Source organism: Brugia malayi (genome assembly GCF_000002995.4).
Source record: "Brugia malayi strain FR3 genome assembly, contig: Bm_v4_ChrX_scaffold_001, whole genome shotgun sequence".
Lineage (NCBI taxonomy): Eukaryota > Metazoa > Nematoda > Chromadorea > Rhabditida > Onchocercidae > Brugia > Brugia malayi.
The window spans coordinates 6,847,473-6,864,941 of record NW_025062479.1 but is presented as its reverse complement, the minus strand read 5'-3'; the positions used below and the strand labels follow the sequence as shown (position 1 = coordinate 6,864,941).

The 17,469-nt window shown below is 34.0% G+C and overlaps 3 protein-coding genes across 4 annotated transcripts; 2 read left to right on the top strand and 1 right to left on the bottom strand.

The window, feature by feature from the left end:
* Positions 1-4,064, bottom strand: Bm9639 (Uncharacterized protein; the record flags this gene model as incomplete). Of its 2 annotated transcripts, XM_001899066.1 has the most annotated exons (9): positions 1-173; positions 582-721; positions 806-953; positions 1,083-1,201; positions 1,474-1,538; positions 2,497-2,627; positions 2,951-3,038; positions 3,579-3,917; positions 4,062-4,064. In XM_001899066.1, the coding sequence occupies 9 exons, from the start codon at positions 4,062-4,064 to the stop codon at positions 1-3; spliced, it is 1,206 nt and encodes a 401-aa protein (XP_001899101.1). The 2 variants fall into 2 exon arrangements, with proteins under 2 accessions (XP_001899101.1, XP_042929850.1); XM_043073916.1 differs by lacking the exon at positions 4,062-4,064 and having other exon boundaries at positions 3,579-3,890.
* Positions 4,065-10,566: 6,502 nt separating this feature from the next.
* On the top strand, positions 10,567-13,791 carry Bma-paqr-1 (Uncharacterized protein; the record flags this gene model as incomplete). Its single annotated transcript, XM_043073915.1, has 9 exons — positions 10,567-10,737; positions 11,037-11,130; positions 11,233-11,423; positions 11,584-11,640; positions 12,015-12,186; positions 12,503-12,683; positions 12,792-13,006; positions 13,312-13,478; positions 13,612-13,791. The coding sequence occupies 9 exons, from the start codon at positions 10,567-10,569 to the stop codon at positions 13,789-13,791; spliced, it is 1,428 nt and encodes a 475-aa protein (XP_042929849.1).
* Positions 13,792-14,898: 1,107 nt separating this feature from the next.
* Positions 14,899-16,903, top strand: Bm7224 (Uncharacterized protein; the record flags this gene model as incomplete). The annotated part of the gene is made up of 5 exons (XM_001899068.2): positions 14,899-15,141; positions 15,294-15,359; positions 15,561-15,849; positions 16,215-16,369; positions 16,700-16,903. The coding sequence occupies 5 exons, from the start codon at positions 14,899-14,901 to the stop codon at positions 16,901-16,903; spliced, it is 957 nt and encodes a 318-aa protein (XP_001899103.2).
* Positions 16,904-17,469: the final 566 nt, after the last annotated feature.

The window sequence follows — 17,469 nt, the reverse complement described above, 5'->3', positions numbered from 1 at the left end:
CTAGTTTCGATTATCAAACTTCTTTATTCCATCATTTGAACATATGCCATTGATCTGCTGTGAACAAAAGACATTTGAACCCAGAAAATTTTCCATAGGAAATCCTGTCACTGTGCTCTGATGCGACAATATATCCAGTGATTCTTGTACATACATTAAAAATGTTGATAATCCTATAAATATTCCACATAGGATCAAAGCATGACTTGATTTTGATGAAAACTATCAGTGAATAGTGCACCGAAAAATACCAAATGAATTATATAAAGGAATTTTCAATGGTACGCTATATAAAAAATAAATGCCTCCACAGCTTAAAAGCACATCGACTTCGAATCTTCAACGTGATCAGTGTTTTTCAGAAATTTCCTCCTGATTTAGTTTAATTAAAACGATTACCAATTAAGCTCACTGTCATTTCAAAGTTCAAACCAATATAAACGCTAAAAAGAACTGTAAACAAACGTATTCTAAATGAACTTTCCCACTAAATGCAAGCAGCTGTCCCTAAATGAAAAGATTCATGCGTTTCATTAACAAAACTTTTAGTAAAATCAAGCATAAATTCAATAAAAATTTACCTGCCAAGATTGCCGGTGTGCCAAAAGTATGAGTTATCAGGGAAAACCTTTCCATGGAACTCTGCATCTTATTATCCCGTTTGTCCGACAATAAAACATTATCCTGCCGCAACATATCCATAAAACCAGAAAGCAACTGCCTGAATTAAAATATTAACCCTAAAATCAAGAAGTGTCACACAGTTCTGTCTTTTAATAAAAGTTGAGGAATTGAAAATATAAACTTTGTTGTTCGGAATTTTTCTTTTTCTTTTTCCAGTTCCATAACAGACATTGTAACGCATTTTTTAAGTCTGCACTGAGCAATCGATTTTGCAGGAAATTCAGTTGAACATGCATTTGCGAAATCCTTCGCAAGATGTTGTGCTTCTCCTAAATTATTGAAATTTCCTTCAACTCACAGCTTGTCTTTTCAATAGAAATGAAAGTACAAGCAATATTTTAAACTTTTATATTCCTTGCAAACTTATTTTGCAAGACATGTATCACAAATTCACATACCTTCTACCAAAGATGTCAGTAAAGTTACATTTGTTGACTTTCTTCGTCCAGCAGGCAACTTTAAGCCAATACGTTCCAATTGATCACGCAGCGTTTGTCCACCATTTTTTGACTTAGCTCTGAAATACTGAAATAATTCAAAAAACATTGTTGTGTGGAAACATACAAAAGTTACGAAAAGATATCATTTGTGAAAAACCAGAATATTACATATATATATATATATAATTATTATTATTATTACTTATTTATACAAGCATCTAGAATTAATGTAACATATAGCCTCTGTGAAAACATATATGCATAGCAATTGAACGTTGTCATCAACAATTCCAGTACATGTGGAACAAGAAGATTAATGTAACATATAGCGTGAAATGTTAAAACCAACCTCCTCAATATTCCACCTAATAAAGAAGCATTCAGTGATTCCGGCGGCGAAAGCCTCCGAGCTAACTGCAAAAAATATGAGAAAATTATTAGAACAATTGTAATGAACTCTTAAAGAGTTTAAAAATTCAGCGTCCTACCATACTTCCTTTTCCGATCAAATGATTTTACTGATGGAATTTTTCTGACAATAGTATGATATTTCAATGCTGCATAACAAAGAGAAATGGCGCAACATAACATGATGGAAAAAAGCTCACAAAATAAGGCGGAAGTAGCTGGGCAAGAGAAGAAGAGGGATTAAAATAGCTGACTGACGTGATGTGTCAAGTCCTAATAGCAACAAATGCGACATAACAGTGATTAGGTGATTTTAGTGTTCGGGAACTTATTTGGCACCATATCAGTGTGCCAAATAAAAACGCAGTTTGGCTCGAGAGTTGCCTGCATCCGGGTGGTTTATGGAAATAGCAGTTTTAAAACTTCCTCTTATAGTCTGTTATGTACGTAGTAACTTCTAGATAATTTCGGAAGAAAAATGATTAAATAGTAAAAACCAGTTATTGAAAGGACGATACAAATCAATTTGCGTGCGTTGTAGAGTTCGTTGAATGTTTAGACTTTCACAGGAAACATAACCTAGTTATCCAGTTTTTATTCAACTTTTCACTATTAGCTACTTGATAAATAATGATGTGAATATCACCAAGTAGGAATGAGAAACATGTGGGAAGAGAGGATACTGGTTTCTAGTGAACAAGGATTTTTGAAAATGTGCTGGACTAGCAAAACTTTCAAAACTTTCGAAAAGCAATGAAGATATTGCTGTACAATTGCTAATACATGCAGGATTAGTTCCCTCTGCAATTTCCTTCCCTTTTTTGCATTAGTTTGCAGCGCAGTCCAAAGACACTAAAGGTTTTTGCGCATGATGATTTCTTTCTTGATCGAAGTGTAGTAGTACTGTACATTGAAAAGTACACAAATGACTATAAGATTAATTAATAAGGTCAAGCAAACAAACCTCCGCAACGCTAACTTTGTATTTGCTGGACGCACATAGCAGTGACAACCTCCCTGGTACCGAGCAGAATGTCTGGGCTGATGTTGAAGGCGAAACATTCGTCAGTAAAACTGGCAAGCTAGATAACGAACCTAAATGAACATATCGAAACTTTTGGAATTGTCGGTTCCATTTTCCCACTTCGAAAAATATGTGGAAGTGGTTTTGGCACACCCTCCGTGTCCAATTCTGTCATAAAAATATTCTGTCGAAATTACTCGATTTTTGTCGTCATGTTGAAAACTGTTTTATATTCAAATTACTTTATGGACTATTAAGAAGATCTCATGTGGGCGTAAATCGATATTTCATTTCAAATGAAATCTAAAAAGATTCTTTGTCTCTTCACATCTACCTCTTAATCTGAAACTGCCAAAACTTTTGCAATGAAGTGTTAACAAGGAAAAGTGCTTACTGAAAAGGTTATATTTACTAGAATCACCAAGGTCTTCATTGCATTCGTCACCAGTTGATTCATGCGAACTAAGCGCTGCAGGACTACACTATAATAATCCAATGAAAGAAGATTACTCGGTAAATTAATATATTTCAGATTTCACAGCAAAAAAATTACTATTCTATGTAAAAATGAATGTAATTCAGGAAAACTAATTAGCAATGTCCTCGCTGAATGAACCTTTATTTTTCTTTTCGGATGCTGAGAAAATTTTGGAATGCTGAAGAGTTTTTAAAGAATTTCTATAAGTGTGTGGAACAACTTACAGAGTTCTTCAAGGTGGCTTACCGCTAACTGCAAAATAAAATCAAAAAAAGTATTAGTACACACATTAAATTTTCTATTTCTCTTATGTTATAGGTGTAGAAGTCATCATAATTTCCGCCGTTCAAATCTACATATGTTTCATGAATAAATATTCTAATTTGTGCAAATTTTAGGACTCGAAGTTTGTTGCAAAACATCTTCGTGATAATTATTATACAGAAGTAGAATATTTTAAAACAACAAGTGTAGATTACTGAAGAACTCTGTTCACTTCACACTTACATCAAAGGAACAAAACATTAACCAAGATAATTCCAACCTGGCCAAAGATGCAATTCGTGGTTTTGTCAAGCGATATCAGGATCCTTTCATTTTTCACATTTTCACTTTCATAGTTATTTTGGTCAGATAGAACTGGCAATAAATTAAGTAGTTTTCCTTTCATTATTCTTGCCCGTTTCGAGCAAACCACTGAACCACTATTATCATACGCTTGTGCACTACCAGGCCGTTTCCGCTCAAGGCTTTTTTTCTCAAGTAACAGCGTCCCAATTCGATCAATCTGTGCACCCGCAGTTTGTCGACCAAATAAGGCTGTCTTGTTGGCTTGCTTATGCGCAGATTGAAGCATCGTCTGCTTGAATACATTCAAAGCCCACTGTAAAAACCAATATAATGTCTGACAAATACAGCTACAAACTAAAATAATATATTCATTACAAAACATTTGACCCAAGCATTCTCCCATATGATAAAGGGATATTATTCAGATGAAAAGATGATACTAACTATATTCGCTTACCATAAAAAAGTAAGGCACATCCCGACCAGAAAAATTTTTAGTATCATCAAATGCATGCAGGAACCCATCACGAATGCAATTCACTGAAATAATTTTCTTAATAAAGTTATTTTCAATTTAGCTTACATGAGAACATTAAAAAAGGGAAGTAGACAAAACGCATCGGCATTAAAATCCCGACAAAGCAAACTCCTGAATTTGGTGGTATTGATAAGATGTGGAATTCACAAGTCAAAAGTTACTATATTGTTAAAAAATTAAAAAAAAAGGGAAAGTGTATCAAATGGCTGCGGACACGACCAGGATATTCTTTTCTCAAAGTTCAAAAAAAAGTAGGCTAAGAAATCAATTATAATCATGGAATCGGCTAATATGAAACTAAAAGAGCAACATAACGACGTGGTATCATGGATATATGAGCAAAAGGCTCCTTTTTGGGAACACACGAAAGTTTTAATATGACACAGCAACAGTAGCATGGAACCAGTAAATAAAATCGTCTTTATGTCTCCTTCGTAAATGTAAACAATGATTTTAAGGATAGAAGCTTTCGATGTAACATGTGAAACCAGAACGAACTGAAGATCCGAACAATTAAAAAAGAAATACAAATAAAAGTTCTGCTTGAAATCATAGAAGCCAAGATAATGCCATGTAAAAATAATAGTTGCGTGAATTTCAGTACATCTAAAAATTCAGCATTATAGAGAAGAAAGTGTGTCAGACATAAATACAGTAGTGCCGATTTAGCTTTAGCTCCTATGGTCTAGTTCATTTTACTTACATATAAGTTATAAATACAACGATTTCTCTAGACTTAGAAGAGAAAATGCATAAAACAACGAAAAAAGGAAGATGGAAAAGTTAGATCAGTTAAAAGTGAAATGGAAAAAAGTGAAAATATATGGAAATATGAAAAAGAAAAGATAACTAGAGATGTAATTATGGGTTACATAGTACTCTTCGGGTACTATACTTCATCTCATTTATTTTCACGTCTCAACGTAGAAAAAGTAACTTGAATAGGGAAGTAACAACGTTATGGTTCTTGCCGATAAACCTATTCATAAATTTACAGTGATATATTATGTTTACATTTGCATATGTAGAGAAAAACTCCTGTTATTACTATTGAATGGAGAGAAATGTATCGGGATTCTCCTGGTCACCCGTCTGAAATGATATTCATACATTTAGGTCATGAAAGGACATCAGAAGAACGGATACAGTGCTTCCTGCACACGTGTTAATTTCCGGCATCCTGAAGCTGGATGGTTGAGATACTAAGCAAAAGGACAGGCGAATGTGTGCAGTCTGAAGTGAAGAAACGCCACTGGGGCTCACAATTCAATTCACATTATTTACAAACACAGACGACATACCGTCTCACCAAACTGCAATCGACCAGTCATATCAATAACACAGTAACTGGATAAATTTGACGGAATGACCAGTTCAGATCCAGTAAGTTTGCTTTATTCAACTGAACAGCAGCGATACTTTTTTTCCATCATTTCCTTAAAACTGACACGATACATGGGATATGAGAATACTATTGCTTTTGTTATTGTTTGTTAATACTTTGATACAAATATAATTTTCAACGTTACTTCCTGCCAGGATAATAATGGAAAATCGCAGACATTGCTGCTCATTAACAAAACTTATGCTTATCTAAAACCAGCCCAATTTTTAATCACCAAGGCTTACTCGACTACAATGTACATCAAAGTGATCAAACGGAGACGAAGACTTGAAAGAAGCATTACCATTGGTTTACCTCATTCAAGTGTATCTCATTCATGTTCAAGTTTTAAACACTGGAAATTTCCAGAAGAAACGAAATATTACTGAAGTTGTAAAGTTTTTTACACTCCACTTTGTCATTTTAGTACTATTTTGGTATCTGTATTGGAAAAAAATCATTCTATCACTACAGTCCTAACTAGGTCAGGTTCGGGCTCAAACCATTTATCCATTTAGTTTTATCCAGTACTAGATAGTTTCCAAAAATTTTGGAAACCTTAATCTTTATAATTACATCCACGAAATCCTTCGCATTTTATAAATTCTTAACCTCTAAAATATACTGTAGCCTCACGTGTAAAGAGGCGAATAAAAGTTCATTTGTAAACGGATGACACTTACACATATACAATCACAAAGAAATAATAGTTCTGTTGAAAATGTCTGTTTAAGTGTGAATCAGAAAGATTTTTTCGAAAGAACTTTTGTTTTTTATTCCTGTATCATGGTTTAAAGAATGAAAGTTATATATACCTTTCATTGAACACTTGTCCTATTTCATTTGGACCCTTGAATAATATATTATAATAAAAAAGTAAAATAAAATGTCAGGAATTACAACAGAAGCAAATATGCTGTCCGCCAATGAAATTATGCCTGAAAGATCATAAATCGATGATAAGATGATGAATGATACAGTGATTAACGAGAATGCAAGCAAGCTTCAGCATCTAGTTGCTTTAATATAAATAGAAAATTAAAAAAACAAAGATACAGTAGAAGACGTTTTAGTTCAGTGTGCTTAGAATACTCAGCTAGCAGCTACAGTTATGATTTGTAGTCGTCGGCAAGCACAATGATGGATGGTTCACTCAAGTAAGCGTAGGTTAGAGGTACAATCAGACCACTGCAAATGGCCACGATCGATACTGTTCCGGTCCCTGCTACTCCTACTTCTGCTCCTGCAGATACAAATTCTTCCTACGGCACTGTTCAATGTCATACTCACCTCCACCCACTGTGACATAAGCATTCCGCCACACATACACACACACATACACAGGTAGACACAGACACAGACGTATGCATAGAAGGCCTGAGGCGGTCTACCCCTCTTTCATCATCTGCACTTGCTTATGTTTGCACACATACAGTGCAGAACTGTTTTCGCTTTGTTTTTACCTAGCTGTGAGTCGATTTCGCAACTTTTATCGAAGCTATATGCTGGATGCAGGTAGTACTTCATTAGTATAGCTAGTATTCTCTCACTTGCCTTTAACTCTCTTACTTTTGATGCTCGTTGTAATGTATGGAAGATAACTAGTCATTACAATGACGATGCATCTATGAAATGAAATAGCGGTTCGACTTTGCATGTGTACAGAAGTTGCCTGCTTTGAGCTCTCGGAATGGGTTGTCTAATCTAGCTCCATATCCCACATTGCAAGAAGAACAGAGGCCTCTATCTACAACTAGTATTCTGCATGCTGAACTGAAGAAGTGACTTGAATATGAGCTGTCAAATAAATCATCTCCACTGGGCTAATTATTCACTTCTTATCACCAACCGTTTTTGAACGATTAAGCAAGCAGTGAAGCCGAATGTGAAAAGATTGAAGACTGAAAATTGAATCGGAGATTCGATATCAAAGATAACGCGAATGACCAATGTTCAAAGTAAGATAACATTTAAACATGACAAAGCAAGAGGAAATTGACAACTGTCTCTTTTTTGGTGCGGGACTTCGTTTTCCCTCAGTTCTTTATTAGTAGCGAAACTGCTAACAATTTACTAGTAATGCAAAAGCTAAAAAAACTTTCATGTATCCTCTACATATCAGATCTTGAACACATACTTCTCGGTTTTACAGAAATACCACCGTTAATGATCACTTTAAATTTTCATATCTTAGGTAAAACACTCTTAACTGTAATGGACATTTTATGACAAAATAGAATGATTCCGGCATTTATTTGGAAAATAGCTTTTATTTGAAAAAAAGAATTTGGAAAAAAAGAAACAAAAATATATGTGTGGAGAGACACAAATTTTAATCGGTCCTTTAATCTGCAAAATACAACTTACTAGAAAAGTATATCCGCATTTTAAGTTCAAATGAATATTTTTGCTTGCACTTTATTAAAACAAAAAATTAGATATGAGGTAGGAAGAAACTTCACTCGAGTGGTGAATGTTATGATGAACAATAGGGAGCTCAGATAAAATCATTTCGAAAGTAAACACCACTAATTAAATCATTTGTGTTGGCTAGTGAATCACTCCAAATGCAATGGTATAATGAAAGTATAATCAAATGTCTTTAAAAATTGCATACTTCTCCATATGACATAATGACACCAAAATACAGATGTAATGTTCGTATACGCCACATATGTCACACGTGATATGTGGGAAGCACTTTGTAATTTCTGAATCCATTTTATACTTACTTGCTCATATTCTTATTATAACTACATTTACTAACTTTAAAATTTAGTGCAAGAATGGAAATGGAAATTTGTTTTCTCTCTTGACTAAATTTTTCATTGTTCATTCCTGGTATTATGATTTATTGATTTTTCTGTATTTATTTAAATTTGAGCAGTGATTCGTTTCATATTATGCTATTTTCTTTTAACACCAAATGATTTTACCATATGTTCTGTTCGTATAAAACCGCACGACAGTTTCGAGGTCCTGTCATCATTCAAAAAATGCAATAACCAAGTGTTTATATTTAATTTATGCAATTTGTATGGATGACAAGAAGCACAAATGTAATACTGAATTTAAAAATTAAGAGCACACTTTAAGCGTGGAAACACAAAACTCGTGCATTTTTCGTAGACGCGAAAAAGAATCAAAGGTTTCAAAAACAACTCCAAATTTTATGTGGCAACTAATAACTTTAACAATAGCTCTAACGCCAATATTTTGCTGTCGTAGCATTAACTTCTTCTAGGCATCCGTTGAAGAATATTGCATCACTCTTTTGATCCGCTTTGAATTTACCTGCTGTTTTCATTGCTACCTTTGCTGTAAATAAAAACCAGCTATAAATTTTGTCTCTGAAACCGGCATGATTTCGAAGCAATATCAAACCTGATTTTCTAAGTTACTAAAAGCTGCATGATTTGTCTGTCTTTTGTGTACAGCTACTTCAGTATGACGTATTCTGCATATTCCATATTCATTATATTTATATTCCGCGGAATAATAAAATTTTCGATTCCCTGAAATGCACATGCAGCAAACTTTTCTTTCATTACTACTTTCAATTCTCAGGAATCCTTATCAGAGCAATGCGTGTTTGTGCAATATTGAATTGCTCTCAAAAAGCAATGTCCTACTTTTTGGATAGGTAAATTACATAAAGCAGGCATTGCTACACGTTATTTACCACTGAACAAAAAAGCAATAAGTTGATTATAAACTGGTGTGATTTTAACAACGGAACAGCATTTTCCCGAAACCGCAATAAAATATTAAATAGCGCAGGGATATCCATTATTCAACTTTCCTTATTGTCATTGGTTTCAAACAGGCAACTCTAATAAAGATTGAAATTAATTGTTGAAGTGAAAGAAGAAAGTAACAGATTCACTTATTTATTATGTATTTGCACACAAGGACTCAACGAACAGATCGTAAGCACCAATTTTGGTTTTTAATACAACAGTAGCTTGACAGGAAAGACCATAACAAACGTTCAAAATTAGCATCTTCTTACAATTTAATGACTACGCTTTAATGAAGCACTGCTTTTAATTTCTCTCTGTTTCCTACTGCTAGAAACTTCTCACACTTCTTCCTTCCTGTCACTCGTCATACTTCACACATCATGATTTATCCTTTTCGTACCTTTCCTGTGTCCAATTTCATGGCGGGTCCAGGCAGAGTGGTACGAAATACATCAGTGTTGCACACTTACTCTTCATCAACCCTATTTCAGTTTTCGTTAATTCGTGGATGACAGTGGTTGGGGTTTTTGAGTTCGGTTTGTAGTGTCACTTTTGTATGACTAGTAACTGCTAGGGGGATGGAAGGGACCCGAGTTATGCTCTTTCAACTGAGCGTAGAAGGAGTTCAGAGGTGATGCTGTGTTTTCCTTTCCATTCCATCAGTACTATTTTTTAAAGTAGAAAATTCTCTTCTTTCCTCTTCAAATTTTGTAGGTTTATTGTTAACCATACTATGCTATCATGCTGACAGCTGGTTAGAGAGATTTAAGTACTTTTGTTGTGCTTTAAAAATTATTACTGAGATTGTTCGTGCTTTCGGTGTCATCCTATTGTTATCGCCGAGATAATTCTCTTACAAGAGGCCTTTTTTTTTTAAGATTTTCTTTTGTCTTAATAAGAGAAAAGAAATTGATGAAGGTTCCCATCTCTTCTTCTCAGTACAATGTATTACTGTTTAGTGACACTGAACATTTTATCTTTCCTATGGAACATCAATATAGTTTTTTTAGTAGTGATTCGAGTTGCTCTTCTACTGATTGATTTTGATTGCAAATGTTGGTGGCTAAAAGGTTGACTGTATGCGTTGATTAGAGTAACACTTACTCTGTTTGCAACTAGTCTGTTAACGTCACAGACATCTCTTCATGCAGAATAGTCTTTTAATTATAGAACCTTTGCGTTTTATAACCGAAACTCATCCAATCATTAATCTGACTGCATGGTGGGTTAAAAATAGTAATAATGAACTTAATTAAATTTGCAGACACTTTGAAGTGGCAGCACAACAATTTACATAATGGACAGTAAAAAAATAAACGATGCAACTTTATCACATAGTAGGATAACGACTGGGAATCTTTTGTTGAATGTTAATGAAGCTCTTCAAGAAGCTCAGGAAATGATGATCGATGGGAAACCACGTGAACGTCATTTGGAACACTTGCTAGAAGAATCGACAACTGTCGAAGTATTTATTTTTACAGTGTTTTATTATTCTCGTTGCATATTTTCGTTATGGATCCTTTATGTTTATCTTGCAGCTTTGCTGTAAATATAACTGTATAGTTTTGGTTGTACGTATTTCTTGAATCGGTACTTTTTTTCTCACTGTTTTGGTATATGCGAAGCTATATGGAAAGTTAGTAAATATTTGTAACCATATAAAGGTTATTATTAACTTGTCAGTTTTTATATAGCTATAAAATTAGATCTATTAAAGCCGTGAAGTCCCCATTTTCCGAGACCTTAAATTTCTAAAATTTCAAGGTAGTGAAAACCGGAAGACACGGAGATCCTATTGAAATTGTTGTCACTCGGAGTACTGTTACTTCTCAACCCAATACAGATGACGAAGGTGACGGTGAGTTATTTCTAAATCATATGCTACAGTAATTAAAGTGTCTTGCGGTATTTTGATGTCAAGATGTAGTTTGATTTACGTTTCTTTAAGGAGTTTTTTCAGAGAGTGATTCAGAATCACTTTTGCCGTCACGAACTATGTCCAGTTCTCTTTCTCACAGTTACACTTATAGTGGAGAAGGAAGTTCCGATGAAGTTCTGTCTCGTTGTACAAATGTTCATTATCGTCGAAAACGTGGTGATAATTGGCGCTTAGATGATGGTTTGAAAGGCGAAGATGATGGACATTTTGAGGTAATAATGTTTCTCTAGGAAATAATACAAATATAAATCAAAAGTCGATGGGAAATAAATTGGGTGTGTCAGTTATTGTTCTTTACTTCTAACGTTTTTCTTGATTATTTAAATCTGTACTGAGTTCATATGAATCAGAATTTGACTTTCATATTTATAGGTTGAGGTAAAAACAGAGTATGGTCAGGATGACGATGGAGAACCTTTCGTGAAAAAGGTATTAAGAGTGAAATTTCCAGCTTTCATTTTTAGATTTTGCGCTACCAACAAATTTTTTCGTTGTCTACAATGAAATCTCTAACGTTTCGACTTTAATAAGAAAATTCTTATAAAAATATAATTTATAGTACCTCTTCAGTGTAATCTTTTTTTTAGAATTTTTCGTAACATTGACAGTCCATGTTTGTTATTTCTCTGTTTAATCACTTTCATATGCTTTTCTACATGTGCCAGATTTCTCTAATAACTCAACGCATTTTCCTTGTATTCTGACACCAATGCTTCATTCTAGAACTGTAGAGCTGCTAATATTCCAGTTCAATTTTGAATTATTTTTTTAACATTTCAAAATGATATTAGTTGGATTTACAGTCTTGGGAGGCGACATGGCGTGTACAAAAATTCGAATATTTACCAGAATGGCTTCAAGATAACGAATATTTGAGGCACGGACATCGGCCACCTTTGCCAAGCTTTGCACAATGTTTCCGTAGCATATTATCCATTCATACTGAAACTGGAAATATTTGGACTCATTTAATTGGTGCGTCTCCGAACCATTTGTTGAAAACGTTTGTAGCTGGAGAATTTTTGTTTCATTATTGTATGGAGTGGTTCTTATAAATGCAAAAAGAGAATGGATAGAAAGTACTGGTTGGAAAGGAATTACAGAGGTAATATATATTTGTGTGAGAAGCTTTTAAAAAAAATTCCAGTTTAAAAAAAAAGTGCTGTAGCAGGAGAATTAGTTACGTGGAATCGATTAAGACTTTGGTTATGCTTTTCACACAAATATATATATATATATTTTTTACCGGGTGATCTGTTCGGTTCGCTGTAATCCAATAAAAATTTTGTAGGCTGTCTAGCATTTGCACTGTTGGCTGCTTGGTTTATGACACGGCCAGATACCGACATTCGTTTCCAGGAGAAAGTTGTGTTCTCCTTTTTTTTTGCTGGAGCAATTATTTGTCTTGGTATGTCATTCACCTTCCATACAGTTAGCTGTCATTCAGTTGCTGTGGTCCGGATTTTCTGCAAGTATGTCCTCAACATTACATTTTTTAAGTTTATTAATTTCAATATCAACATTAAAAAAATTTTCACTAGTAGGACGAATTGTTACGCGATACCAAATACTTATTACAGATTAGATTATTTGGGTATATCATTGTTGATTATTGGCTCATTCGTTCCTTGGCTATATTATGGTTTTTATTGTCGGCGTGAGCCAAAAATAACTTATATCGCGATGGTCTGTGTTTTGGGTTTGGGTGCCGTGATTGTTTCATTGTGGGACAAATTTAGCGAGTCAAGATATCGACCTCTCAGAGCTGGCGTTTTTCTGGCAATGGGATGTAGTGGTAATATGTAGTTTAACTTTGAATATTTCTTACAGCTTCAGGAAGATCAGGGCAACTCTGCATATATTGACATCATTTCCTAGCCTGATATGACTACTTCCTATTCTGTTATTTTGGTTTAATTACAATTTCTTTTTCCTCTTTATAAATTATTCATACTTTGAGAAAGTGCACTTCTTTACTTACATTCAGACATCCTTTATTTTTAATACTGAAAAGTAAGCTATCCCTGTAATTCGGCAGTCTTCAAACAGTAATGGAAATATAACCGAACTGTCGAGCCTTCATAATATAGTTTATTTCAGGAGTAGTACCAACAATTCATTTCATGATCACAGATGGTGTGCGTACATTGTTCGAAGATGCAGCGTTTCACTGGCTCTTATTAATGGCCTCATTATATATTTTTGGCACTTTGTTGTATGCTACGCGTATTCCGGAACGCTTCTTTCCTGGAAAATGTGATATTCTGGCATGTTTTCTAGCATAATAAATCAAATTCAGAGATTTGTATTATTTAATATTGTAATTGGAAATCATTTACTTTCCTCCGTTAGGATAGAGTGAGTTAAAACATCAGAAGACCATTTAGCTCTGATTTTCAGTTCCAGTCTCATCAACTCTTTCACATATGTGTCGTTATTGCTGCGTTTGTTCACTACTATGGGATTTCTGAAATGGCAATGCATCGAATAAGGGCTTCTTGCCCGATGGACAACGATGCTGTGCGAGCATTTCACCATATTGTAGAAGGTGTGAAGAAAGCGGTGCATGATGCATTGTAAAGAGATACGAGCAACGGTGTAGTTAGGAATCGTAAACGAACTTCTTTACGTTCACAATATTAAAAAGTCTTGTATTTTTAACTTCAGCATATCTGTCAAAATTTTTCAATTTATATTAATTTGGAAGTGACGTGATACAAATGATTTTTGATTCTTATTATTTTCTAAGTTTACTATTGATACCCTTGCCTTCCCACTTACTGTTTGCTCCAGACATTTTATTGTGATATGTCACAGAATCAGTTACTTACTGTTTTTTTTTTTTTTTTTTTTTTGAGAGTAGAAATTGCTCTCTTAAAGGAACTGAAATTTAAAGAGAAGTGGTTATCATTCGTCATTAATAATTATTTTTTTCACTTTGCCGACCATTTACCTATGAACGATTCATAGTACCCATATTCTGTTGCTTTTGAATTAAGTGCTCATTTATATTTCATTATGGTTTTAGCGCCTATTTAACTGTCCAGCGGACAGTTTTTTTTTTTTGCTTAGGATTTACTGATTAGATTGGTTTTGCTTACATGCAGAAAGCCTATTAAATAATAGAAATATATCTTGTTGTTTGTAAAGTCAAAAGATTGTACTAATTTGCATTATTATTTGTATGATGTTCCTTTGTTCTTGTTCCAGCAAACTTCATGTACACGGATAAACAGTTTCTCTTTCTACAAAATGATAAATTGTATGGTAACTGTGTTGGATTCGTCCTTAAAATTGTTTTGAAACGAATAAGAAATGGAGAAGCAAAGTAGTGTGATACATAATTTCAGGATATTTTTCTCTTAATCCCATAAAACTGTGAGTTACGCTACATTCATTTCTTACCTATTTATATTGTGTGGTGCTTGCTTCCAACTGAATTTTGATGAGTAAAATGTATAATTTGACTTCATACAATTTCGTAAATAATATATGTGTATATTCTTGCCTACAAGTGCTGTATTTACGTGCTCTCTTTCATTCCAGTTGATAATGTATAGCTATAAGGGCGAAGTTTTGCATATGACTTAGATGATTGATGATCTGGTAGATTTGATGCTTTGCGATTTAGCTCTGCTTTATTTGGTGCTTCGTCTGATATAGAAATAGTGCCTTACCGTTGCTTTCATGCAGGCCTGCATGGAGAGGAAAAAAGAAATCTCGTCAACGGGTCAAATAACTCGTGTTGATGTTAAGTTCGCTTATTTAACGAATGATAAGTATGGAAGTGTGTTCGTCCCACCGTGTTCAGCCCTTCCGAGAAATTGCCACAGTGCTGATTTGACCCTTTTTTATAAGGCTGGTGACATCGTTCATTTCACAGCAATACCACAGCAAGGCAAGAACGAATGCCAGTGGCTAGCCACAAAGGTACTTCCAAAATTTTCTCTCAAGTTTGCTGAAATTTATTGTTTAGTGCTTTAGTTGGAGTGGATGCTTTCAGGCCTGTTATTAATAGTTTTTGATAACCAGCAAAACTACTGTAACTTCATGTTGGATCATGAGTAGAGGTTTTAATTCAGGTAACACCGTCAGCAAAGAATGACTTGTATCAGGCGCCGTGTCGTCAGATCAGCACTTTCCAACAGGTACCTCACTTAAATTGAAAACAGTACCTTTAAGGATTGAATTCATTTTATCGAGAATGCATCAGCAATATCATTTAAAGATTAATATAGTTCGAAGTTCTAGTTCTCAAATGTTTTATCGCATATGTAATCGCGAGATTTACAACTAAGATGTTATGAACCAAATGAGTTGTTTTTTTATCGGAGAAAAAAGTATTTTAGGTTGTCACAATTACATTAGTAACCGAAACGTATGCATATGCCTGCAATGGTGAACTAGGTATGGTTTTCATTCCTGGTGCAGCTTTTCAACAATCCGAGGTAATAAAATTGGATAGTTATTTGGCTGTTGGTGACAGCATCATAGTTCGTATTCGTTCACAAGCGCCTAGATGTGGTTGCAATTGGATTGCTGAATATGCTAGCAAAATTACCGCTTTAAATGCTGCTGCGTCTTCTGTACTGAGTGTTATCGGTAATGAAAGTTCCTCTAATGATCATATAGAACGAGGTATTTTAATTGATGTCTTCTTATGTGCTTAGTCATTATACCATTTAAGTTCTCATAGAAATAGGCTCTGTAGAGCCTGTAGAGATTTTTTTAAAGGACTAACAAATCTGTTATGCTGCCTGAGCATTTAAAAATATTTGGTTCCCTAGTTTAATAATGTAAATATAATAACAGTGCGTTTTACCTTAAATTACGGGATTGCTCACTTTCATATTTTTGTCCTCTTAGAAATTATGAGGTAGGAAATACAATACACTTGGTGACCATTTTGATAAAAAGATAATGGTTACTTTTCTCTTATAAAGCTTTGTAACATTGCATATCATTTAAAAAATGTTCCGATTCACCTTATCAAGTTTTTTCAGGTAAAGGAATAATTGTTTGGACAGATCATTTAATGGTTTGCGTGATGAACAATCGCAGTGAAAAGGTGATGTGTCCAATTTTAACTTGGATGGGAGGCAACAATGGCAACCTATTTGCCGAAAGCTTAACCGATGTGGTTGAAGTTGGACAAATGGTTCTTTTTTTTATTAGATTGTTATAATTGTTATTGTGGTAGGAAATAATATTTTGCATCCCTGAAATTTCATAGAAATTGTAATATACTATGAAACGATGTTCCTAATTTATACTGCTTAAAGAATGTGTCAGATCGTTTTGCACCGTTTTTTCCCCATTTGAGCAAATTTCATTGTTCCTCATTTGATCAAGCGAAGGATTTAGTATTACACTAAAAACTGAAATTGTATGATCCAACTTAGTGTTTGATGTCTCAATTATTCTACGAAAAACATAATTCGGTTGTTCATCATCATTGCAAGAGATTTTTCCAAGGAAGCGTTTGCAGGTCTTTTACGAAGCTGTGTTTAGTAATATTGGACTGAGGGCAAAATGGTGGTCTACAAAATTTCCAAGGAAAAATTTTGCGGATTCGTATACGCAAACAGCGCTCACCGTGGAGCAAATGATTATTCGCTCTATAGAACCTGATATCCTTCAACATTTACAAATGAAAATTCCGAATATAATTAAGCTTGCTAAAAATTTATAATTCATTAGGATTTTTGAAGTTTTTCTGTAGTTAGGTATGTGATTCTGTTACTTACGATATCTTTTTTAATGGCTATAGTTAATCTTAAGCGATATTCCTAAATAGAATAAGTAATATAAGTGGATATGATAGGAACAATTCTGTGATCCAGATCTCTTCTACTATTGAATTAAGTCTTATATATTTTAATCGCATCTGTTTTTTTCACTTGCTCATGAAGAGCACAGACAAACTTCTTATGCAAATGTATTTTCTAATTGGATTCTCATAAATTTCTCTTTGACTAAGGTTTCTTTCATGTGTCATATAGTCAGACTCGACATATGATTCTACTGTATTTCTGAACTATTAATTCCTAATATACTTTCATAATGCGGTAATCGCTTTTTGATAGTGTTTACGCTTTATGTTCTATCATTAAAATGAAATGAACTGTAATATAGCAATACCTGAAAGGATGTAGAACCTTTTTGTGAGAATGCCTATGGTATTAACTGCCAAGTATTTTTATAATTATAACTATTTTTATAGGAAGAAGTTTTATCTGATTATATCCCTTTTTTTAA